This window comes from Lycium barbarum, chromosome 7, assembly GCF_019175385.1.
Source record: "Lycium barbarum isolate Lr01 chromosome 7, ASM1917538v2, whole genome shotgun sequence".
Classification (NCBI taxonomy): domain Eukaryota; kingdom Viridiplantae; phylum Streptophyta; class Magnoliopsida; order Solanales; family Solanaceae; genus Lycium; species Lycium barbarum.
The window spans coordinates 110,051,585-110,078,414 of NC_083343.1; the positions used below are offsets into that span (position 1 = coordinate 110,051,585).

Consider the following 26,830-nt stretch of genomic DNA (forward strand, 5'->3'; position numbering starts at 1 on the left):
GGTGTACGCATCTCATTTAAATATTGCCATTTATATTTTAGTGTGACTTACTTTAATCATAACACTACATTAAAGAAGAGAAGTTAGCTGTTGAGAGTTAGGATATTCTGGTCATTTTGCTGTGGGCCACCCCCAATTTTGACACTTTTGTTAAAGTGGGTTCTGCTATTTAGCAGCACCCATAATAATAATGTATAAAATGAGCGTTTCGAATAATATAAAATAGACGTGTAGTGTGTTATTTCCCGTTAAATAATCTACGTACTCACCTACTTCCTCTTCCGCAAGAGGTGGGGTCTATTGATCTACGTGGCAACCTTCAATTGGTTCATTTTTTTTGTCTTCATCTGCTCCATCATAAATTTAATTCTGCAAAAAGGCGATTGCGGCGTCTGTCCTTTTCTTGTTTCATTCATATCTTCAAAAACATGTTTTGATTCACTTTTTATATTTATGTCCAAAATGATTGATCTTTATAAGGGTATATATATCCAATCCAATTCATCTTAATCGGATATGTTTTGATTTTTTTTTTTTACAGGGTTATATGTATTTTCAAGGAAACTTGTTCCCTTTATTAGTTTGTGACATAAAGGTTAAAGTTTCAATCTTTTGTTGTTGAGGTGAATTGGGTATCTTTTTTTTTTTTTTTTTTAAATAGCAAGGTATTTTTCTTTTTGGGTTTTTTGTATTTTTGTATAGGGAGTTTTTGAATTGATTTTATTACCATATCAAGAATTGGCTTCTGTGAGAAGCTATGGACAGTCAATTTTGATATGTATATATGGATTTGGAGAATGTTGATAAATGAATTATGAGTAGTAAAGAAAAAAAAAACAGTTCTATAATCAGTAAAGAGTTTGTTTGATTCTTCAATGCCAGCCACTTGTTAGGGGCTTTAGTTTGTTGGTTGGATTTAGACCCTTTTTTAAGGTTGATTTGTTAAAGTAATTGGATATGAGTTTTGTTATTGAATAATGAGGTTATAGCAATCAGAGGCGGAGCCAGAATTTGAAATTTATGAGTTCTGAATTTAACAATCTGTACGTGTTTAATGGATTTTTAAGACAAATAGAGGGTTTGAATCAGAGCTACTGGGTTGGGATGAACCCGTAGCCAATACTCTAGCTCTGCCCCTGATAGCAATGAGAGGCAAAGGCCTATATAATGTCGATGGATGCCTCGAATAGGACATTCTCTGATCTTTTAAAGTTACTGAAATCGTGGATCCCTTGGCGGTCTGAGCCTGATAATGTATCGAGGGATTTTTGGATGCCCGATCATAGTTGTCGGGTGTGTTATGATTGTGATACTCAATTCACATTGTTTAATCGTAGGCATCATTGTCGTCTATGTGGACGGGTTTTCTGTGCTAAGTGCACGTCAAATTGGGTTCCAGCTCCATCTAGTGAACCAAGGCCACTACAAGAAGAGTGGGAAAAGATTAGAGTATGCAATTACTGTTACAAGCAATGGGAACAAGGTTTAACTTCTAGTGTTCATCATGGACCTCGGGTTGCTAACGTGCACACTAGTTGTTCTTCGCCTTCTGCAGCCAGTTTTATCAGCTTCAAGTCTAGTGGAACTGGTGATAGTAGTAGCATTACCTTTACTTCAGTGCCACAGTCTTCTGTAATTAGTCCATGCAAATCGGTTGTAACGGAATCTTCTCTAGACAGGCAAAGTGTTGCAACAGCTAGAGGGAGCTATGATCCTGCTAATACAGGGGTTTTGGACAACCAATATGCATTTTGCGCAACAAGGTACATCTGACATTTTCTATTATCAGTTCAATTTCCACCAATTAATGAAAAAGAAATCAAACCAACTGTTATATTGTCAATGATTGTTGCTTGGAAAGTTGTAACATTTATGAGCTTCCTTGTTTTGCAAATGCGATTCAAACCTGTTCTGGAAAACGATTTCCTTGAGCCGAGGGTCTATCAAAAACAACCTCTTTACCCCACTAAGGTAGGGGTAAGGTATGCATACACCCCACCCTCCCCATATCCAACTTGTGGGACCACACTGGTTATGTTGTTGTTTGTTTGTAAATGTGAAGGGGTAGATTGCCTTAAACACTATGGACATCTCTTACTAAGTAATGAAGAAAGCATTTCTGACCCTAGTTCCCATATTATATGGACATCCTAACTCTGAGGTATTGCTCTTTCATTATGCTTGATTGCATGTTTGAATCCTCTCAGGGATTTGTGCTAAATCAACCACATAAACTCATGTGTCTCTAAGGCCGTAGCTCAATACTCAGGTTCTGCACCAGATGTTGCAATTGCCTCTTGCTTCTTACTTTTTTAACGACATCAAGTTTTCGCCAATCAAAATGGCACCTGTAGGGATTAGTGTGTATGATTGTAATCCACAAACTGATGTAGGAGACACACCTTTTTACATGGCTTAACCTTTGGGGTTGAAGGTACATCGTTTGGGATTAGATTGATTTAATTTTTTCTCTTCTCTAGAATTTAATTTGTTTCTCTGCTTCTCTCCTTCCGTCAATCATTCTTAACTCTCTCTCCAGAATATACCGATGTGGATGTCACCCAAGGTTGTGGCCTAGTGGTCAATGAAGTGGGTTGAAAACCATGATGTCTCAGGTTAAAATCTCAACAGAGACAAAACGCTAGGTGATTTCTTCCCATCCGTCCTAGCCTTGTTGGACAGAGTTACCTGGTACCTGTTGCTGGTGGGGAGGTGGTAGGTATCCCGTGGAATTAATCGAGGTGCGCACAAGCTGACCCGGGCACCACGGTTATTAAACAAATATATACCGATGTAGACCATCTATCAAAGAGGGTGATCTGGACATATCTGCATCTACATATGCTATATTATCAGTGTTTCCTTAGTCCTCATATGGAAGGTTTTGTTGCTTTTAATATACCGAAGAATGCTCTCTCTCAACTCATACTTAGGCACTTAGGATATGAGGCTCAATGGCAGATATTGACCTCTGGAAATCCTTATCTTTTAATTCCGGGTATTTAGCTGTCTTCCTTGCAAACTCTCAAGTAGATCACCAGGCAGGCTTTTTCTCGAGCAGCATTCCAGTGACTATCTTGAGATTCCTACAATGGGCTAACCATACTGACAGTGAATGAGATATCCAGTTGTGTAATGTTAAGAACTTAAGATAGGTCAAATTTTTGAGCTATGTAAAAGAATACACGTACTAACCAAAAACTTCAACGTTATTAGTGGATGAACCCAACACTTTTAGAAATCTATTTGGAAGCTGGACAACTATTAATCCAACACCCTGTTGCACGCGTAATCCGATTAATGGGATCACACTTGAACTTTAAACTAAAACTTGTGAGTGAGGGAATGGGCTTGGAAAGGTTTACCCTTATGTGAAAAGAGAGACGAGAGGAGAGATAAATTGTTTTCATGATGATTAAATTCAATATAAAGGAGCTCTTTAAATAAGAGTTGTTAACTACTCTTAAGAGTATGTTAACTTATTTAAAAGGATTATATTTAATGCAAGATAACCTCCTAATTAAGACACAATATACTAGACTAGCCTACAGAATTCTATACAATGAATCTGAACATATTCTTGACGACAATGAATCGGACATGTTCTTAACAATTTGAACTTCTATTACCAAATGTGCAATTTGTTCCATAAGTTAAAATCTTCCCTCTCTTAAGTAATCCAGCAGAAAGTAAAAGAAATGATACCAGAAGCAATTTGGCAAAGCATTGATAACTGAAGTTTGCTGCCTCGTTAAGGCCCTTGTGATGGTTGATGTGTGGGCATGCGTGTCCTTTTGTTTATAATAGGCCAACCATCTCCCTGCAACCAGACGGAAAGTCGGAAACATGATGCTACTTCTTCTATGCAACTTGCGAGGTAATTTGCCAGCGATACGACCTACCTCTGAAATAATATGAGCACCAACCCAAAACCTTAAGGCAATGGGAGGAGCGGCTCAAGGCATTATAAACCTCTCGGGAGACCCTTACACAATTTATGAGTGACTTGACATGATTCGTGATGTTGAACTAGAACAGTTAGAACAACTTTGTTTGCAGATCACATGGCTCTCCTCTTATATTACTTCATCCATTCTTGAACAACATGCAGTATTTTTGGAACCTCTTCCTTGTTGGACCGGCTCTTCTATAACCTACATAGTACATGCTGCTAGATATATGTTTGTATAACAAGGAGCTTGGCAATAGTGTGGATAGCATATATATCTTTTGAGTCATTTACGTCTTGAACAGTCTTATTTCTGAGAGGAATGTGTCTCATCTGCAGTAAGAGTTATTTATTGCACTTTGATTTGTGTATGAAAACTTTGTCCTGAGCGAACCAATTATTTTGTGAGTTGCTTTGCATTTGTAGTTACCTGCTGTTCCCACTACTTGTGTCTAAGAACACATTTCAGTATCAGTTAACTGTTTGTTGCTACATTGTGGAATCAGGAGTGATGATGAAGAAGACGAATATGGTATTTACCAGTTAGATTCGCAGGGCCATTTGGTCAATAGTTACTATGGTCCCGCTCAGTATGACGAGATCAAAAAGGAGTATGGACCACATAAAGAACACCCTGATGGAGAAGCTATGGATGAAAAAAGTGTGAGCAGCTCTTCCTTACACAATAGTTTTGATTCCCAGGCTTCCGAAGAAGTCCAACAGATTGTAAAACAGGACATTTCTGATGAATGTGAAGTGCCTTCATCCATAAATGTTGCAGAAGATGTTAATGTGGAACCTGTGGATTTTGAGAACAATGGAGTTCTGTGGCTTCCACCTGAACCAGAAGATGAAGAAGATGAAAAGGAAGCACTTATGTATGATGATGATGATGATTGCGATGCTGCAGCAGAGTGGGGAGGTTTACGGTCATCAAGCAGTTTTGGAAGTGGTGAGTATAGAAGTAGGGATAGGTCAAACGAAGAGCAGAAAAAGGTTGTGAAAAATGTGGTTGATGGCCACTTCAGGGCTTTAGTATCCCAGCTTATGCAGGTTCAAGGCCTTGCCATTGATGAGGAAGATGAAAAAGAGAGTTGGCTGGAGATTATTACATCCCTATCATGGGAAGCTGCTACACTTCTGAAACCAGACACTAGCAAGGGCGGAGGGATGGACCCTGGGGGCTACGTAAAGGTGAAATATGTAGCATCTGGGCGTCGTAGTGACAGGTAAGAGAAAATAATTTTCAGTTTTGTCCACAATGCCTTTCAGCTTGTGTGTTGGATCCTTGCCTCTTATGTTACTAGGATAAGGAGCAACAGAAAACTTTTTAAATTGGAAAACAGGAGCTTTGTTGACGTTTCATGTTCGTACACAGTCTCTCTCTCTCTCTCACACAGACACAGACACACACACACATGCACACAATACTTTTGTTAGCTGTGATTTCTGAAGAAACTTTGAAATACTAGAGTCTTTCTCTGGTACAATTCTATTTGATACTTGGCTTATTCTCCAGAACCTGTATTTCTTTCCTTAAGAAATATTTGGTCAAAGTGGTTTTTTGCAAATTACAAAGCAATGACGATAGATTTGACATAGTGCTTTTCGCACGATGACTTGTGAACTAGATATAGTTGTGCAAGGTAACAACTTATGACATACATGTTGCAGCTTTCTTCTGCTCGTGAGTGTATTCTTCGTCAAGATTAGAAATCATTTTTCTTCTTCTGGTGTAGCCTCTAACTTTTATACCTCTTTATGTTGTAGCATGTTTGTTGTGTTCTTGCGTACAACCGAAATAGTATTCCTCTCATATGAAACTTTGTCCCCTTAAACAGTGTGGTGGTGAAAGGAGTTGTCTGCAAGAAAAATGTAGCTCATCGACGAATGACATCCAAAATAGAGAAGCCTCGCATATTAATCCTTGGAGGGGCTCTTGAATACCAGCGTGTCTCTAACCACTTATCAAGTTTTGATACTTTGTTGCAGCAGGTTTTGATGAATAACCTTGTCTTCCCATATTTGGAGCAGATAGTGTTTAGATATTGTGCTTACAGATGTGTGTTGCTATTTAGGAAATGGATCATCTCAAGATGGCTGTTGCCAAAATTGATGTGCACCAACCAGATGTTCTTCTGGTGGAAAAATCCGTATCTCGCTATGCGCAAGAGTACCTCCTGGCAAAGGACATATCCCTTGTCTTAAATATCAAGAGGACACTTTTGGAGCGTATAGCCCGTTGCACGGGTAGTCAAATAGTACCTTCAATAGATCATTTCTCATCTAGAAAGTTGGGATTCTGTGACACGTTCCATGTTGAGAAGTTTTTTGAAGAGCATGGTACAGCTGGACAGAGTGGAAAGAAGCTGGTGAAGACTCTAATGTACTTTGAAGGCTGTCCAAAGCCACTGGGATGCACTGTAAGTCTATCATCAATTACTACAACTACAGTTGTCTTACTATGTTCTAAAAAGACACTTGACAACCTGCAAATTGGTGGTTTCAGTCTCTTATCATGGCCAAGTTATTCTTACGACATCATATGTGTACATATTGCAAATTTAGTCATATGGACTTCTACATAATATTTGGGCTCTCATGGTATTTCTTGTCTCAGGTATTACTCCGTGGTGCAAATGGAGATGAGTTGAAGAAAGTAAAGCATGTCTTTCAATATTCAATTTTTGCAGCTTATCATTTGGCTCTGGAAACCTCTTTTCTTGCTGATGAGGGAGCATCTCTACCTGATCTTCCTCTGAATTCTCCAATAACTGTAGCACTTCCAGATAAATCATCAACTATTGGCAGGTCAATCTCAACAATACCTGGTTTTACCATTCCTTACGCTGAGAAAACTCAATCACCATTATGTGGTGGTGCAAACCTTTGTGCTCAGAAAATGGTTACGACAGAGTTCCCTACTGCTGCAAGCACTGATACTGCCTTCTTTGGGCCCTCCCTGTCTGGTTCATCTGTGGACAGAGGTATTGTGCATATGATAGAGTCTTCCAGATTAAAGCCTTCAATAGCTAACAATATCCAAGATGCCCAAGGATACCATTTCTTGTCTACCGGTTTTGCGCCTTCAGATAAAATTGAACAGGGTTGTTTGTCAAAGAATGTCCAAAATGGCAGTGTGGATGTGAACCAAAGTGGCTCAAATCCAATGGTTTTGCAACTAGACGGAAAAAACGTTCACGATGAACCAGCTTCATCAAAGGAAGAGTTTCCTCCGTCCCCATCTGACCATCAAAGCATTTTAGTTTCTTTATCGTCCCGATGTGTTTGGAAGGGAACTGTCTGTGAAAGGTCCCATCTCTTTCGGATAAAATACTATGGGAACTTTGATAAGCCACTGGGTCGATTTCTACGAGACAATTTGTTTGATCAAGTAAATCTCTCCCCTGTCCTTTCCATGTTTGCCAGAAACATTAAGAATATAATTAAGAGACCGGAAAGATCTTTTATCGTTTCTTTTTTCCTTTTCTTCTGCAGAGTTATAGATGCCGTTCATGTGAGATGCCTTCAGAAGCACATGTTCAGTGTTACACTCATCGACAAGGCAGTTTAACTATTTCGGTTAAGAAGCTGCCAGAGTTTCTTTTGTCTGGCGAAAGGGAAGGAAAAATATGGATGTGGCATAGGTGCCTGAGATGTCCAAGGGTTAAGGGCTTTCCTCCAGCAACTCAAAGAATAGTGATGTCTGATGCTGCTTGGGGCTTATCCTTCGGGAAGTTCCTAGAACTTAGTTTTTCTAACCATGCAGCTGCTAGCAGAGTGGCTAGCTGCGGGCATTCTTTACATAGAGATTGTCTTCGGTTTTACGGGTATGCTCTTATTCTGTTTGTTTCCTGCAGTGTTGTAAATCTAAGAGCATTTCAAATGTTTGTTCTCTTGGTTTGTCATGCTTAATAGTCAAATCTGTTAGGCATGATTAGGTGGTTTCATGTTCTGCTCAATTAACAGTACTTTTCTTCATTGGATTTTTTGATTGATTTCTATTGCTTCCTTCTTTGTCATGTTTGTTTTGCCTAGTCTAGCTTGCATTTTGTTTTGCCAATGTATGAAAATAATCTGCATAAAAGTTCTATAGGGTCTTGAGTTTAAAACTATGGTTCCCTTTTTATTTTCAAGTGTCTTTTGTAATGCTGTACCATCAATTATTATTGAGTATCTTTTGAAATGTTAATAAATTTGTGACATGTACAGATTTGGGAAAATGGTTGCTTGCTTTCGCTATGCGTCAATTGATGTTCACTCAGTGTGCCTTCCTCCTGCAAAGCTGGATTTCAACTATGAGAAAAATCAGGACTGGGTACAAAAAGAAATAAACGAGGTGCGAATGTGATTCAGAATTTTGAGTGGTCTAAAGTGGCATCTGATCTCACTGTGTACTTGTTTTCATGCCATGATTTAAGCAGGTCATTGGCCGAGCTGAACGTTTGTTTTCTGAGGTTCTGAATGCAATCCGTCTTTTGGTGGAGAAAAAATGTGGTGGTCAATATAACAGCAGTGCTAAAGCACCTAAAGCAAGAGGTCAAATTGCTGTTTTGGAAGGAATGCTGCAGAAGGAGAAGGAAGAATTTGAAGTAAAGTCTTCATTTCTAAATATAAAATTGTCTCTAGATTCTGCAAAGTCTGAGATATATGTGTCCTTAATACGAAATCCAAAGGATTCTGAGAATGTGAGTTGATTATAGATAAATTTAAGACCTTACCCGAATTTTCTGTTAATGAGTTTCAGATCTCAGTGGAGGTCAGTGACCTCTTATTCACTGCATATCATGGTCCTGCTTATATTACTAAGTGCTTTCTCTCCTTCTCTCCACACCTATGTTTGTGTGTGTTGTTGGGTTTTCGTGGCAGTAATTATGAAGTATGAGTCTCCGCTTGCTCTCTTTCACTCTAGTTATCTGAAGCCTATGTACAAATAGGTCTCGCTATAATGATCCCAGTGATTGGATTTCTATGCTTAGTCTGATAGGAAATAAGACAGTGACTGTTCATGGTTCAGTATTTGTTCTTTTATCACCTTGTGCTTGGGAGACAGAAAATGGTGGAATTGTCTCCTGCTGCCCATGTTGCAGATTCTATTGACATCTGCTTTGATGCATCAGAACTTAACTTGCTAGCTATCATTATTAACCTCTTGCATTAAAACTTAAACTTTCATATGTATCATGATTCTAACATCATGTAAACTAATGGAGTGGGAATTCTCGATTGTCTCACTTTATGTTTGGGATTCAAAGCCAATAAATTTGTAAAACTATTGCTAATTATCTTTTTGTGGGTTTTCCTGGGTATTGTGTATTAGCAGGAATCTCTCCAGAAAATTCTGACCAAGGAGGCGAAAAAGGCGCAGCCTGTTGTTGATATTTTCGAGATTAATCGGTTGCGAAGGCAACTTATTTTCCAATCTTATATGTGGGATCACCGTCTCGTATATGCAGCCAGCTTAGAATGCGAGGCTCATTGCGTTACTGAAGAGAAACCCCTGGTTGGTAATGATAAGTTCACTGCTCCAGATAATCCTGCCAGGCCGAGTGACAGTTTGAATGTCGCTGATTCTGTTTCTTTAACTCCAACACTTGGTGAAAAATCTAATGATGGAGTAAGTGGTAGCCAAAAGAATCATGTGGACACAGATCATCAAGGATCTGAGGCTCTCTTTGATTCTAGTTGTGCAACTGAGAAACCAGCAGGTCTTCCTGCTGGAACAGAAAGTCAATCCGCAGAATCCAATACAGAGGGGTCTAGAGCCCTTTCTGATGGGCAGTCCTCGATCACGGATAGTTTGTCAGATACTCTTGAGGCAGCTTGGACTGGTGAAACTATTTCCGGTGCTGGAGTGCTGAAGGACGGTACTTGCAGATCTTCTGAACCACCTATAGCAGATTCTTCAACAACTAGATTAGCAGAAAAAGTAGATGTTGAAGACCCTGTGGAGGAACATAACGGAATTAAGCCGTCTGGATTTCCTCCTTCATTATCCTCTAAGAGCTCTGAAAATGTGGAAGATGCCGGGGGATGGTTAGGTATGTCTTTTATTAGCTTCTACCGGTCACTGAACAAAAACTTTTTACCAAGTGCTCAGAAGTTGGATACGCTTGGCGAGTACAGCCCTGTCTACATTTCATCATTTAGAGAGTCAGAGGCACAAGGTGGAGCCAGGTTGCTCCTACCTGTTGGGGTTAATGATACCATTATACCAGTGTATGATGATGAGCCCACTAGTATTATATCTTATGCACTAGTTTCACCAGATTATCTTGCACAACTATCTGAAGAGCTAGAGAAGTCAAAGGATACTAGTTTGGACTCTAACCTTCCACTGCAGTCCCAAGACTCAGGAAGTCTGCAGTCCGTTCAATCTATGGATGAAATGGTATTAGAATCCTTCAAAAGTCTTGGATCTACAGATGATGGTTTCTTGTCCTCATCCAGTAGTCATAGCTCTTCGGTTTTGGATCCGCTCTCATGCACAAAGACAATGCATGCCAGAGTCTTATTTTCGGATGATGGACCGCTTGGGAAAGTGAAGTACACAGTGACTTGTTATTACGCAAAGCGCTTTGATGCTTTGAGAAGGATATGTTGCCCATCTGAGATGGACTTCATAAGATCTCTAAGCCGCTGTAAGAAATGGGGAGCCCAAGGAGGCAAGAGCAATGTTTTCTTTGCTAAAACCTTGGATGATCGATTCATTATCAAACAAGTGACTAAGACAGAACTGGAATCTTTTATAAAGTTTGCTCCTGCATATTTTAAGTATCTTTCAGAATCAATAAGCTCAAGGAGTCCTACTTGCCTGGCAAAGATTCTGGGGATCTATCAGGTATTTCTAACTACTCTTCATTACTTGATCTTCTTGAATTTTGTAATTAAGATTTATAAGGTCATTTGTGTTATCCGTATAGTCTTAGAGAGGAAAAGACCTGCAACAGCACAATGCCACATTTATAGTGAATCTAGTATTTCGTAAGGGGCAAAGACGATTATCACATTTGGAAGGTGCGCTTAACATAATTTATAAATGGTTTATGGTTTAACTTGACAAATTTGAGTTACCACTTTGGGTTTGTAATTACTATTTACTTTCACCTGAAGTTTTCACTGGGAATGATCTGGTAAGGGGGACAGTCCATTTTCACTGATGTTTTGGGCAAACGAGATACCTTTCTTTTTGGTCTTTTGCCTATAGAAAAGAACGTAATGATCTGTATGAATACATGGTCATCTTTATGGTCTGCGAGTTATAGTTGTTATGGTTCCATAGCCTTGTGGGTGAATTGACCACAAAACAACGGCTGCATATTTCTCTTCTATTCTATGAAGACAAACTTTGATGTGTAATTAGTGTCTAAAATAACAAATTTCATGATTGTTCCCTGACTCCCTCACTGTTCATATGCTTCGGCATTTTCATGAGACATGATATCGTCAATTATGATTATGAGTATCTAGTCATTTTGCATAATTAACTCTGTTGTTTATGTGCAGGTGACATCTAAGCATCTTAAAGGAGGGAAGGAAACTAAAATGGATGTGCTAGTTATGGAGAACCTTCTATTTGGGAGGAATCTAACGCGGCTTTATGACCTTAAAGGATCTTCCCGGTCTCGTTACAATCCCGACTCTAGTGGAAGCAATAAGGTCTTGCTGGATCAGAACTTGATCGAGTCTATGCCAACTTCACCTATTTTTGTTGGAAACAAAGCCAAGAGACTTTTGGAACGAGCTGTCTGGAATGACACTGCTTTTCTTGCTGTAAGTTTATGCCAACTTGATTGGATATATTTGTTGCCTAATCCTATAAATTTGTGTGAGTCTATTTTTAGCAGATTTCTTTATGGTTTGGACTAATATAGTAGTTCTTGCAGTCAGTTGATGTGATGGATTACTCACTATTGGTTGGTGTCGACGAAGAGAAGCATGAACTCGTTCTTGGGATTATTGACTTCATGAGGCAGTATACATGGGACAAGCACCTGGAGACATGGGTTAAAGCCTCTGGCATCCTTGGTGGACCCAAGAACGTGTCTCCGACTGTAATTTCACCTAAGCAATACAAAAAAAGGTTCCGGAAGGCAATGACTACCTATTTTCTGATGGTTGCTGATCACTGGTCACCTCTTACTATTACTCCCAACAAGTCACAGAATGATTTGTGTGGAGAGAACTCGCAAAGTGGAAAATCTACGGAGTGACTCTGTATATCTGCTTGTATATTGATCGTATTATTGGGATTCCCGGTTATACTAGGTTCATATATCTCTCCCCATTTTTTCAATTCTTTTGATATGCAGTTTGCAGTTCTAGGGGTACTCTCCTTAGTGAGGGAACACATCATTATTTGTTTAGAAGACATTGATGGAGGATTATAGCTTTAGTGAAAGATTTCTCCTACATAGACATAGGTTTACCTTCAAGAAATTCTTTTGTACATCTTTTTTTTTTTTCTTTTTCAATCATGATTTTTTCCTTGTGTAGAACCCAAGTTGTACATGAGTTACAAATGATCAATTGCTATTTTTGGTCAATGCATGATTTTGGATAAAGTTTATGCTGCTGAAGTTAGTAACTCGATCTTTTATATAAATTTTGTCTGTTATCTTTTCCTTACCCCCCCCCCCCCCCCCCTCCCTGATGGGATTGATCTGTATGCTCACTTTATATTCCTTTTGGTTTATCTACCTGAAAATAAATGAAAGCAGAGTCACTCAAAAGTTTCCATGCATTGGGCTTCGATATCTTTTGGTCCAAATGGTAAAAAGACTTTTAAGTGGCTCCAATATTTAAAGGCTGCAAAACTAGGGATAGTGTTACTGTGGAACAGCAACAACATGTCAATTCCAAGCTAGTTTGGTCGGTTGTATGAATCCTCGATATCACAAATATTCAATTAGGTCCATAATATTTCAACATTCCGTACTTAGGAATTATCTGGTTACTGTCGAAATTTTTATTTAGATAGTCGTTGAAGGATTAAGGCACATTCCATCTAGTGACCAACCTCTATAGTATATCTTTTGTTTCTTCTGTATCATCAAGGGTCCATTTCTAAAGCCTCTGTATTAGGCAGCCAATATGTATCTTTGAGTTGTTTTATGGTTGAATGATTAAACATTCCCTGCTTTTATGTTAAAGTTGAAGCTTGATGCATCTTTAGAAGAAACAGGACTCTATAATTGTACTTCCATTGTCCCTTATAGTAAACTGAGTTAAGTCAGAGCCCAAAAGAAAAAAATGGCAAAAGGTGATTGGAAGCAAAACATTGGGTTGAAAGGGAAAGGTGAATTGTCAATACATAAATCAAACTATTTACATTTTCACCAGGGAAACAAGCAAGTCAATATCTCTTTTCTTTTTGTCAAAACATTCTATTAGAACGACGATTATGAGTCTGAATGGAACAGAATGAAGACATAAGATTCATATAACAGTAGCTAATTAGTTTGGACTTGAGACATTGTCGATTTTTTGTTGATACTATTAGAAAAACCGAACAAGTAGGCTTGGAAACAGAAACAAGCTATCTTTATTCTGTTTCTTTTGTTATTATCAGCATGAGTCTGTTGATATTGCACAAAATCTGTTCATTCAGCAGCACCAGCTATATGAAGCCAATTTCGTTGGAGGAGCTCTATAATCTCTTCATCTCTGTACATTCACACATGTCATAGTGAGTCTTAAAAATTAGATTATGTATTTATTAGTACTAATCATTGCACTAATGTAATTATATACCTTGATTTAGTAGAAGACATAGGCAGTTGGTGGCAGAAACGAGGGCCCTCATCATATCCTTCACATTGGATCTCTCCATTCTCATCTCTATAACAAACTACACCCGTTGACTTATCTTCAAATACCTATAAATATATATAAAAAAAATATATAAAAGGAAAATTAGAATAGAGAAAATGAAAAAAAAAGTCCCTTATGTTTGGGAGTAGTTTCAAAGTAATCCCTTAAATATTATATTGTGAGTAGTTCTGGTTCTTTAAATTTGCCAAAAATGGAACACTTTCAATCTCTGTCAAATATTTTAATAAACTCTCTGTTATATTTGAGGAAAATTGTGAAAGAAAAAGATTTAACCAGAACACCAAGGAAGTCCAATCAAATCCTAAAAATCACAACACAAAAACTGCATTAGACACACAAAAAATACCAAAAATAGCATCAGTTGCACCTCAAAAGTTGTACCAGACTCTAGAAAATAGACCAAAAAAAGCAAACCCTCGTGCACCTCCAAATGTGAGTTCCCGCTAAATCCTTTTGCATGTCCCCTATTGTTCTCATCAAATCTAACGAATAGAGTTTGTTAAAATTTAACGGAACCAATTATGTTCACTTTTAGCCAACATAAAAGATCAAGACTGTATAGGAATGTACTTAAAAGACCACTTTGAACATACTCCTGAGCATAAGGGACCATTTTTGTCATTTTCACGTTAAAATACAGCCAGGGGCGGAGCTACCCTTGCCTGAGGGGTGTCAAACGACACCCCTTCGCCGGAAAATCACATTGTATAGATTGATGAAGTTTTGATTTTATAAGTATGTATACTAGTGTTGATACCCTTTGACACAAGTTGATGGTTTGGTGAAGTGGGTAGGGGGTTGCTAAATTTCCCTAAAGTTGTGTGTTCGAACCAGGGTAGCAACATATTTATATTCTTTGACACCCCTTAATATATATGCTGGCTCCGCTACTGAATACAGCCAGGGTGCTGGTTGTGTATCAACATACTAGGTCCTACTTATGTAATCGAATCAATACGTTCTAAGAAGAATGATAAGAAACAAAAATAAAAATAATGATAATTGTTGTGTATACCAATTAAGCAATAAAAGAAAATACCTTTAGCATGTTGCTGGAAGTTGATCCCATCTTAAGTGGACTAATAGTAGTTGTAATTTCACTAGTGGTAGCTGTTGTTGTTGTTGTTGTGGAGGTGTTGATTGAAATATTGTCACTACTTGCAAACACCAAGTGTCTCTGAGCAGGCAGCCTTGTCCTTTTTGTGGAAGATGATTTGGTAATTAGAATAGGTGTTGAAAGAGAGTTTATCACAGCCATTGATCCTAATGGAGGGAAAACAAATGGAGAAACTATAAACAGAATGCTAGTCTTTGCTCTGCAGTATTATTGTGGGACTTTAATTTATATTAACTGCTTGGTGCTAGTTTTTTTGGTGTCTTTGTATAAGCTAAAATGGATAATAAATAATACTCCTTAGGGAAACTATCAAACCAATAAGGGATGTCATGCCAGGACATGTTTTATTTTATAAAATGTTCCTATCGTAACAAAGCAAAGTGCGTTTCAAGTGGGGGAATTCAAAATGAAGCTTATAGTACGTTGAGTAGCAACATTAAAAAGATCAATTATGATTACTTCTCTTAATAATAGCGAAAAAGGACTATAAATATATGAATTATATTAGCTGAACCCAATAGATATGACTTATATGAGATTAAGATATAGTTAATTAATTGAGGTTTGGAGTCGTGGGGTATAAAAGGTAGGTCCTTGCAACGTGACATTTATCTATTTACTTCATTTTATGTCACGTGAATATATTTGATATATATATATATATACACAAATTTTAAGATAAAAAAAGATATTTGAAATTTAAATGTATCTTTTTCTTTTAAGAACATCTTAGAAAGAAAAAAGTAATAAAATGGGAGTAAGTTTTGATGGTGGTGAGGACTCAATGTATCATCTGGTCGGTTGATAACATTATATTTATCTTCTATATTTGATTAATTTGCTTCGAAGGTCTCTCAATGTATAACAACTATCTATTCTAACCTTTTTATAATAGCCATCTATATATAACATTTTACTATAACAATTTAGTTTTGGAATCGACTTTCGTATTGTATTCTACTATTATATAGTTTTCTAACAGTATCTTGCTGTAGCAACCTAGTGATGCCGTTATAAAAATGTTTGATTATATTAGGGTACGCAGACACAACCAATGGCATTATCTGATCATTTTTTAAAGCTTGTAACTGATTATTGGTTAGAAAAAAAAAGGAACAAACTTATAAATACTATTCCCTCCGGATAAAAAAACAGTCCACTTAGCCATTTGCACATCACTTAAGAAAATACTAATTCCTAGACAAAAATAGATAATTTGACTAAATTACTCCTAAATAAATAGGCATTGAGATTTGATCATATAACACTTAATAGGGGCAAATATGGAAAAACAAAGTTAATTCTTTGTTGATTTGCTAAGTGAACTCTTTTTTCGATCCAAGAAAAAAAGGTTAAGTGGACTCTTTTTTAATCCGGAGGGAGTACTAGGTATGAAGACATAACTTGTCTTCTTTTAAGATTTTAGGTGCGCCTCGTTGGCACAACGTATGTTGATAGCAACTTCTTGAGGTAGTTAAAATGTCGCCTTAGTATGAATTGACTCTATAAGCATCCAATGATCCAATTCGTCAACTTCTTGAGGTATTAAAATGGGGGGAGCCTGAGTATGAATTGACTTTTATAGCATCCAATTCGTGTCGAGGAACAATTAGGACACCTGTATAGTTCAAGAAATTGACGAGGACAACAACTAAAATGGTACTCCTTTCGGATTAAAAAGAGTGTCCACTTAGCTTTTTTTCTAGGGTAAAAAAGAGTGTCCACTTATTAAATCAAGAAAGAATTATCCTTATCTTAACAAATTTGCCCCTATTAAATATTATATAATCAAATCCCAATACCTATTTAATTAGGATTAGTTTAGTTAAATTACCTATTTTTATCTAGGAGTTAATATTTTCTTAATGAATGTGCAAATGACTAACTGTACACTCTTTTTGATCCGGAGAAAATATAGTACAAAATAATTGACTTATTGAAGCAATAAAAGCTTTAATCAAGTATCATAGAACGAAAATGTCTCCATTATTTCCTCACAATGACTTTATGTAATGTTAGACAAAATTGAGTGACAGTTTAATTACAAAAAATAATTTAGTGATTATCGTGATAGTTAGGTAAATTTGAGTGACTTATGTAACAAAACATAGTTTAGACATTGACGCAATAATATAAAAAGGCTTATCAATACATATATAACTCCGTAAATTTGTCAGCAAATTTCATTTAGACACTAGACTATAGCTTGTTTCAGAGCATCTAAACACATGACAAAGTGTTCCAAGTAAATACATTCAGTTCCAATTTTGGAAAAGCTTTTGCGGGTGTTCTCAAGAGTCTATTAGGTTATTAAATTAACAACATAAAATATGTTATCTCCTTGAATTATATGCATTCAACTTATTAAGTCGTAAAACCCAATACGTTTTCTAATTGAGATTGATGCGTATCATTAAAAGAGATAATATAGTTTATGTGATTAACTTAACTATCTAATAGACGCTTGCAAACACGCGCAAAAGTTTTTCCAAACTTCGAATCGAAAGTATCTAATTGAAACACTTTATCATGTATTCAGGTGTTCAATTTAACAAACTGTAGTTTGAGTTTACTCTAAATGAAATTTGTTAGCAAGTTTAAGGGGCTGCCATGTATTAAGCCAAATAAAAGTTCAGTGAAAAATTAGCCCTTCTCAAACTAATTAACCATGTCAAAGAAATACACTCAAACAAAAATTCTAGCAAAACAAAACAAACAACAAAACAAAGAAAGAGTTCTAAAGACCAAGAGCAAAAGGGAATCCAGTTGAGCTCAACCAACTGTTTCCAGCAATAAAACTGTTGAGAGTATAAGCTTGAGCTTCAGTTGCACTAGTAATAACCTTATATCCTTTCCATTTCACTCTTTCTGTTGTCCGTGCTCCAGCACCCGTATTCTGATACTCCCCGTAAAACAACGTATTTAGTGCAAAATCCCCGTTCCACTCGTGCCACCCGACCGGACTAATCACGTCCGTGATCGACGATTGCATAATCACGGTCCTTGAATATTCCTTCCACGGCCTACCTGAATACAATAACAACAACAGCATACCAATAAGATTCCACAGGTGGGGTTGGGGGAAGATGGGGTGCGCAGACCTCCTAACTTTTTTTTGGCAGAAATGTTGTTTCCGATAGACACTCGACTAAAACAAATATATTTTTCAGAACAGTTTGAAAAAAAAATGCAAGAGTAAATAAGTTTTGATCAAAATATTAAAGAAAGAAATTACTGACGGCAAAAGTAATAAAGATAATCAAAGTAAAAATAAACAATAGTGGTAAAATTGAAAAAAATAGATAATGGTATCATAATAAACTGATTGCAAATAGGTAGGCCTACCTAAATACGTAGGGAAATTCTTCTGAACCGGTTTCAAATCTGATGTGGCCCCAATTCTACATTTATGAATCACGATCCCGGTGTTCTGGTTGGGATCTGTTCGCCCTTGGGCCGTGACCATGTTCTTCTGGCTCGGTCCGGGACGCCTCGCGTGGATGTCGCAGTCTTGTAGCACGGCTGCAGCGTTACCGAAGATGAAATCAACTGTGCCAGAAATGAAGCATTGCACGAAGAATTGACGGTTGGAGTGGACGTAAAGAGTATCTTGGTACCCTAGCATGTCACATCGGTAGAAGGCGGAGAGATCCGCCCCCACCCGAAGTGCTACTGCTTGGTGTTTTTCCGGCCCTGCTGTGTTTTCGAATGTTATGTCCCTGGCTAAAAATCCCTCTCCAACTGCAACTGCAAGGTTAATTCGAAAATGAATTAATTTGTGGAAGTGGTATGAATGTGTTAGAAAAATATTCTTTTCTTTTTAATATCTTAAAAATAAGTTACCATATTCTTTATTCTTTACTAGCCATTCATCACCTCACTTTTATTAGCCTTAATGGCAGAATTCATGTCGAATGAATTTGACGTTTTCAAACGCTATTATTATCTTCAATTTGATCAAATTGTCTTAAAAGTTTTCAAAATGAGTATGTACTCTATGTTATCCGTTGAAGGCATTGAAATCCTTAATAATGAGCCTATTCATTCTACCCAATAAAAGACCATATTGAATAGTCATTATATACTCTAAACGGTGGAATTACCGTTGTTAGCTCTTTACTCGTATTTATTCTTATTCAATAACAATCTTTAAAGTGTCATTACTTGGCATTCAAACTGATGATAACGTTGGTTTATTATCAGATGGTCAGCCTATTGGTTGATGATCTTCCTCCTATATAATTCAAGTCCTAACATTTGGTGATTAGATAGAAATGACGAAAACATAAATTATTCTCCTTTCTTTTGCTGGGTTTTTCACCAAAATAAATCTTTGTTTGATTCTGGCTCCAAGTTTTGTACTAGAAGAGCTTGTTGAATCCTGAGGGATACACCCATACCGGGTGAAATATCCTTAAGGACAGTGCCATTGGCATGCCTCAAGCTACGAAAAATTCTCTACAATTGTTCGTGATGAAGGGAAGTCCCTACAAGTGTTCGTGAAAAAGAAAAGTCCCTACACATGTTCGTGATGAAGTATTTTTCGTAAGAATTCCAACAATCTTAAGGATATTTATGCTATGTTCTTACGAAAAATTAAAAGAAAAATAACTTAGTACAATCTGGCTAAGTTACAGGTATGTTTCTGAATTATAGTATAATGGAAAATATATGATCTAAAAGTAAAGTAGTAATGATTTTGATATGATTAATTTATACTTTTATTTAGACTTTTAAGTTGTGCTTGGATAGTAGTTTTAGTGATTATCTTCTCTAAGATTTAATATTGAATTGTGGAGCAGATTCTAGTGTAAAAATTATAAGTGGGTTTATCATGATGTTCTACAAGTTTGAGATTTTGTGGTGAATATTTTTATATTGGATAATGTAGACTCTGAAATTAATCATGTTTTTTTGTCTTAGTCATTTGGGTCAACAAAATGCTAAATACAATGAATTAGTTTTGGGTTTGTGATGAATTTGTGTTGTTGTTATATTATTTTAGGTAGCTCTTAAATAATGTCCAAGCCATTTGTATATTTGTGGATAATCTATATTTGAGGTGGTAAGATGAGTGCAAAGATATGTATAATAATATGCATCTATATGTTGTGATAATTTTTTTAAAAGTTGGCTTGAAATTGATGTTTATCTTTATAGATTAATTATGGTGCAAGAATTTGTAGACCTATCTTTGAGATCTGTGTTTGTATAAGTTGTGTTCTTTGCACATTGAAGAGATTTGGTAAATTTAATTTAGGCTTTAAAATTATCTTGCTTGATGATCTGGATGAAGAAATGTTGAATTATGACAAATTTGTTTTTCTACAAATGTGAGATATTGATGTGGAAATTTTACTTTGGTTTTTGAATATGGAATTGAATTTGGTCCTAACGTTTTTTTTTATGAGAATGATGCTTGACAAAGTCAACTTCAAGTGTCAAATGATATGGTATTGATCAGATTCCGCAAAACTAATAAAGCAGGTTTTGATGGAAATAATTATTATTTTGTGTGTGACGAACTATGTCATCATGTTCATCAATGTAGAGAAGATTCGGAGAATGATAATCTGCTAACTAAAAATAATTTTGGTTAAGCGGATGATATATTTATTGTGGTCATTTCTCGAGCGAATCTTTTGTGGCTAATGTAAGATATTGGGTGTTAGATGACTTTGATACTACTAATCATATTTGTGCAAGTAAAGTTAATGTTGAGTTCTACACTCAAGTTGAAGAAGAAGAAAAAAAAAAATCTTCTTAAAACTACTTTTGAAAAATATTGGTGTTATCATTGGAGACTCTATTTGAAGATGATGAGGTTGTTTCCAAATTGTGGACAATAAGTATTGGAATTATGATTTATATGTGCTTACTATTTAAAAAAAAAACTTTTAATATCGATATTTATTTTTCTCATATTGTTTTTCTTAAAAATATTTATTGATGATGACACATTGTGAGTATAGCTATTTGGGTGAGTTATATTATTAGCTTGTTATTTATAAGATGAAATGTTTTATGAGAATTAGTAATACTACTTATGAGGTTATGAAACTATTGTTCCCCTATCTTAAACACTTTGAAAATGTGAGGGTTACGGTGTTATGAGTCATGAAAGTCCTTACTTTGAAAATTTTGAAATTATGAGGGTCATGATATCTTACTAGAGTTATTTTGAGAGAATGTTTTAAAAGTGAATTAGTATTTGATGTACTAGAGAGGATATAATGATGCGGAGTGGATCTCAAAATCCACTAGTGAGTATGTGTTTACCCTGGGTGTAATAATTAATATGAAAATAAGCCAAGTAGACCATAATGAAATATGAGTTTATGGTTTGAAGTTGGCTAGTGATGAGGTTAAAATACTTCTTAGTGAGTATTGAGGTTGGAATAAAACCAACATGTATATATTGTGGTTGCCAAATAACATTAGTTGTGTGAGAAAATATTTTCTTAATAGTGCTATTGTGAGATGTGATAGTTTTTTATAATTGTGTGAAGTCTGAGGTGAATTTGGCCGATTCACAAGACTAAAAGAAACATCGAGGGGAATGAGACTTTTGTCAATTGAGAAGATTAACAATGATGGTAACCCAACCTATGTGATTGGAGATCCCATGAATTAGGTTCATATGGGTAATAACAAGTCATTAGTTGATCAAAAGTGCATTATTAAACTATGTCCCTTCCTATGGTGTGTGAATATAGTGTAAATCTGCAAGGCAAAGTGAGGTTGAGCTATAAACTCTTAATCCATTACCATATCCTTTATAGGTGGTGTATTGCTCTGCAGAATACACTTGATGGGTTGACCTATATGAGTGTGGAGTGGTGCCGCTCCTATGAAATTGGGACGGATTTCTAGAGCACTCATGAATACCAAGACACGCGTATGGCCTCTTAGCGCAAAATCGCGATAACGACAAAGATTGTGCGAGTATGATGTGATAGAATAAGACCATGAGCTTACAAAAGAATTTTTGGTTCATAGAAGTTGTAAACTTCACCAACTATTCTGTAAGTTTAATTTTATTTTATCTATGTCTGGTTCATAGTCTACGAGACACTAGATTTGACGCATTGTACTCATATGTGAAGACCCAGCAAAACTTCTTATTTTTTTTATTTTATTATTTTTGAGATATATGGGGGATTGTTAGAAAAATATTCTTTTCTTTTTAATATCTCAAAAATAAGTTACCACATTCTTTATTCTTTACTAGCCATTAATCACCTCACTTTTATTAAACTTAATGGCAGAATTCATGTCGAATGAATTTGACGTTTTCAAACGCTATTATTATCTTCAATTTGATCAATTTGTCTTAAAAGTTTTCAAAATGAGTATTTACTCTATGTTATCCGTTGAAGGCATTGAAATCCTTAATAATGAGCCTATTCATTCTACCCAATAAAAGACCATATTGAATAGTCATTATATACTCTAAACGGTGGAATGACCGTTGTTAGCTCTTTACTCGTATTTATTCTTATTCAATAACAATCTTTAAAGTGTCATTACTGGACATTCAAACTGATGATAGCGTTGGTTTATTATCAAATGGTCAGCCTATTGGTTGATGATCTTCCTCCTATATAATTCAAGTCCTAACATTTGGTGATTAGATAGAAATGACGAAAACATAAATTATTCTCCTTTCTTTTGCTGGGTTTTTCACCAAAATAAATCTTTGTTAGATTCTGACTCTTAGTTTTGTACTAGAAGAGCTTGTTGAATCCTGAGGGATACACCTATACCAGGTGAAATATCCTTAAGGACAGTGCCATTGGCATGCCTCAAGCTACGAAAAATTCTCTACAATTGTTCGTGATGAAGGGAAGTCCCTACAAGTGTTCGTGAAAAAGAAAAATCCCTACGCGTGTTCGCGATGAAGTATTTTTCGTAAGAATTCCAACAGAATGTGTGACACAATAACAATAATAATAACTATGGCTCAGTACCAAACAAGACGGGTTGGCTATATAGATTCCACTTCTTTCAAAATCAGTTGTACTCATGAATACATAAAACAAGGAAAATATTATTAGCCCTCCTCTTTTTGTAATTGTCACAGTTAAAAAGTTTTGTTTTATTCCCTTTTTCCTTCTTGTTCGAGACAAATGGCGTTACTTAAAATGGAAAATTATATATAACGAACAGAGAAGAGATCATGACATTTTTGCGTTGGGGCTCGGAAGGGTTAAGTTTTTATACACTAATAATATAACAAAAATTGCGTTGCCAAGTCAACTAAAGATAGTACTGAGAAAGGTAATATGCTACAAAATCTCTAAAATGAACGGAGAAATTAAATACAAATGTTGATTTCAAAGGTGGAGCAAAAAGAGCTCACCATGACATGGAAATATCAAAAGATGAGTACTATACCAAATAGGTGAATGGTGATCAAGAGTCAAGACTAATGTACTAGACGGGCCGATATCAAACCTTATCATATCTATGAATGCGAGATATCATCACTATACCAACATTTATATTATGGTGGGTAATAAATTTGGTTTTACTATAAGTTTTAAAGTTTTAAATACACTCAACATGCATAAGCATCATTGTCTCCAACTCTCCATGGGTGTGGGATTCATCTGATGCACGCCCTAACACTGTTCGATTGAAACTGGCACATTTTCTAGTCTTCTGGGGAATCGTAAAGATTATAGAATAAGCCCATATATTCAGGACTGATGAACCATACTTTGAAAATCTAATTTTCATTCACGTGCAGCAGCATTTACCCCTAACAAGACAAGGAGAACAACAATAAAGTTCCTGCACACTACACCTTTGCCACTTGCGACTAGAAGTGCTCCTATTTTAGAAATTTATCCATTTCAAATTATATATTTGTCTTACTATTTTATATTCCTTTAATAAACTTTGCCTTTTTCTAGGTATGCCATAACATACATTACCAAGACTTTCCGTCACAAGAGTCAAATTTAAACTATTCTTGTTGGCTTACAACTTCTTATACTACTATGATAGAAGTTTCAGGCTTTTAGCTTCTCATCTTGAAGAATTTGCTCTCTGGCGATAAGCAATATTAATCGTGTTATTACGGGTGATTGATCAGTAACAAAATTAAAAATTTATATAAAGAAGTTTTAGAAAAAATACTTACGTGTCACACTTAGATTTAATCTATAATCTAAAGCCATTTTTAAATCTCCTTCAGAGAATTCAAAAGTTAATATATAACCCCAAAAAAAAAAAAAAAACTTTTGCTTTTGCTTTATTTTGTAGAGTATAATTTTTTGAGAAGTGAGATTCAATTGAATCCCTTGCCTCCTTTAGCTCGCCCCGCATATGTCAACCAACCAATACATACTTCCCTACTATAAGGACAACATATTCTTAGGATTTAACCTCACCTGTCTGTTTAGTTTTCACATTGGTGGGTGATAATTATTTGATTTTTTTATATATATGTTCTTGGACAATATAATTATTATTTAATTTCATGGGTTATAAGGTTTTTGAGATAAGTTAGGTCTAAGTATCTCTCTTCTCGATACAACAACTATGGACTATGTTAAGTTGAAGCAAAATCCTATACATTAGGAGGAAATTTATGGTTTGAACCGCGTTAACTACTAAAAGCGACTTAATAATAAAACAAGTACTAAAAAAAATAGTAATGCACTAAAAAGAAAAGAAAATTAACAAAAAATAGTAATGCACTAAAAAGAAAAGAAAATTAACAAAAAATAGTAATGCACTAAAAAGAAAAGAAAATTAACTTACCAACAGTGGCAGAATGGAAAGTAGTGCTACCATCTTTGACATTCCTGTTTCCAGTAATAATAGTATTCTCTCTACCATCTCCTATAAACATTATATTCTTCTTCTTCTTTGTCACCTCAACATTTTCCCTATACACACCTGCCTTTATCCTTATAACATGCCTTTTGCTACTTTTTTCAGGTGCTTTTGCTACTGCCTCAGCCACCGTCTTGAAGTCTCCGCTACCGTCTGCCGCCACCACCACGTCAGCCGTTACTGACGATGATTGAAGTAGTTTTCTATCTCCACCGGATAACCACTCCGGCCATGTGCCACTGCTGTCCTCATTGAGTTTCCTAGTAACTTTACCTGTTATAAATTAAAAAAGTGTACTCTTTTATAACACATAGTAACACGTAGCATGGGATACTGACGTACATAAAATTTTGCACAAATGATGTCAAAATATTATTATTCGGGTTTGAATCTAAGACCATGATAGTGTAAATAGACTTAATTTCCTGTACAAATTAATAGCACTAGTGTGTACTATTTTTAAGTAATGGCCGCTATATTGTACTCATGGGCGGAGGTAGGTTGTAGTTTTTAAGAACTTTGTTTTCGCAAAATGGTGTCAGATGACACCCATTACAAACCAAGGAGCCAGGAGGTCTTCGTCACTGCTTGGTATGAGGGGCATGTTAAATATTTGATCAATTAATAAATGTACCATATTCAGCAGTTTAAACTTACAGAAGTAAATAAGTTCAATATACTATTAAGGCATGTAAGACGTCCCATATTCAAATCTAAATATCATCAAAAGTAAAAATATTGCTCCCTCTATATTACTAATTTATATGTATCTTAGTGTCTAAGTTTATTTAAACTGCTTAAAACAAATTACTTTAATAGGATCGGCAACTCTTTTGTTCCAATATATACATGTTTAATACCCACAAGATCTAAAAGATAATTAATACATTATGCACATCTATAATTTAAAACACAAGATTCTCTTATTTCATGGAACTTTATGTCCGAAACGAGAAGCATCTTTGAGATGTCAAACAATTCAATTACCTGCAGCCAGCTTCATCTCATTCTGAATGTCTGAATCAGTCATGTTCTTAATCATAGCCAAAGCATTACTACACAACTTCTCTACATGTTTTTGACCTTTCAGCAAAGCCTTACGTACTTTTTTATCAGCTTCATCATGAGAAAATCCATCAAGGCAAGTCTCTTGGTTAGTAATCGCAGCACTAATCAAAGTTTTCAAATCATCCGCATGTTGCTTCAACGATTTCTCATTAGGATATTTTTCTAAATCCTCGACGGCTGTGTGAAGCTCGTCGAGGGTCTCATCGATTGTCTCTAGACAATCGTGCAACGCGATTTTCTCGCGTTGCGTTAACCCCTTTCGGGTTTTAATGAGCTTGTTGATGGCGTAGTAGTTGCGTTGTACGGCTTTAGTTGTAATATTTAAGGATAGTTCAATGACGTCTTTTTGGTTCGTTATTTTCTTGGAGAAGTTTGGGAGATTATTGGCTATTGTGGAGTAGCATAAGTCTTGGTGAAAAGTGGTGCTACATGAGGATTTCAAAATGGCATGAGTACTTTGGTAGTCGTCGGAGTACTTATTTACTCCGACGACTACTCCGATGAATGTAGAAATTAGTAGGAATGAGGAAATGAAGGATAAGAATAGTTTGGATTTGCACTTTGAAAAAGAAATTGTGTGGTTGCTAGAATATGACATTTTTGGCTGAGAATGAAAGAATAAAGGAAGAGTATAGTTGTGAGGAAGAGGTTTAGGTAGGTGGGGTTTATATCAGTGACATGAGCATAACTTTGAACTTTGTTTTTTTGCACTCCCTCTGTTCCAATTTACTTTTCGCTTTCCTAGATTCAAACTGTATGAATTTTGACCATTATTTTAAGATGTATTTTTTAATCAAATTGATATGAGAAAAGTTGCAATTTATGGTACTTTTCATGTAGTTTTCAAATATATAAATTTTAATGTTAAAATATCGAGTTAATATAATCCAATTTAGCTTCAAGACTTAGTCAAATTGACTTTCGAAAAACGAAAAGTACCACATAAATTGAGACGGAAAGAGTAATATTTTTCAAATTTGCATGAAATTTATCATAGATAGCCATGTGAAGTGTGG

At 35.9% G+C, this 26,830-nt stretch overlaps 3 protein-coding genes across 4 annotated transcripts; 1 reads left to right on the forward strand and 2 right to left on the reverse strand.

The window, feature by feature from the left end:
• Window positions 1-239: 239 nt before the first annotated feature.
• LOC132603768 (1-phosphatidylinositol-3-phosphate 5-kinase FAB1B) lies at window positions 240-12,572 on the forward strand. Of its 2 annotated transcripts, none has more exons than XM_060316980.1 (11): window positions 240-1,763; window positions 4,456-5,178; window positions 5,791-5,944; window positions 6,028-6,372; window positions 6,570-7,343; window positions 7,448-7,779; window positions 8,162-8,288; window positions 8,374-8,541; window positions 9,270-10,790; window positions 11,456-11,722; window positions 11,836-12,572. In XM_060316980.1, the coding sequence occupies exons 1-11, from the start codon at window positions 1,168-1,170 to the stop codon at window positions 12,160-12,162; spliced, it is 5,334 nt and encodes a 1,777-aa protein (XP_060172963.1). In that variant the 5' UTR covers window positions 240-1,167; the 3' UTR covers window positions 12,163-12,572. The 2 variants fall into 2 exon arrangements, with proteins under 2 accessions (XP_060172963.1, XP_060172964.1); XM_060316981.1 differs by having other exon boundaries at window positions 241-1,763; window positions 9,273-10,790.
• Window positions 12,573-13,296: 724 nt separating this feature from the next.
• On the reverse strand, window positions 13,297-15,190 carry LOC132602406 (uncharacterized). The gene is made up of 3 exons (XM_060315267.1): window positions 14,823-15,190; window positions 13,703-13,827; window positions 13,297-13,615 (listed from the first exon to the last, which is right to left on the reverse strand). The coding sequence occupies exons 1-3, from the start codon at window positions 15,039-15,041 to the stop codon at window positions 13,552-13,554; spliced, it is 408 nt and encodes a 135-aa protein (XP_060171250.1). The 5' UTR covers window positions 15,042-15,190; the 3' UTR covers window positions 13,297-13,551.
• Window positions 15,191-17,509: 2,319 nt separating this feature from the next.
• Window positions 17,510-26,419, reverse strand: LOC132603769 (pectinesterase-like). The gene is made up of 4 exons (XM_060316982.1): window positions 25,734-26,419; window positions 24,672-25,019; window positions 18,246-18,647; window positions 17,510-17,927 (listed from the first exon to the last, which is right to left on the reverse strand). Exons 1-4 carry the CDS (start codon window positions 26,410-26,412, stop codon window positions 17,638-17,640), a joined length of 1,719 nt encoding a protein of 572 aa, XP_060172965.1. The 5' UTR covers window positions 26,413-26,419; the 3' UTR covers window positions 17,510-17,637.
• Window positions 26,420-26,830: the final 411 nt, after the last annotated feature.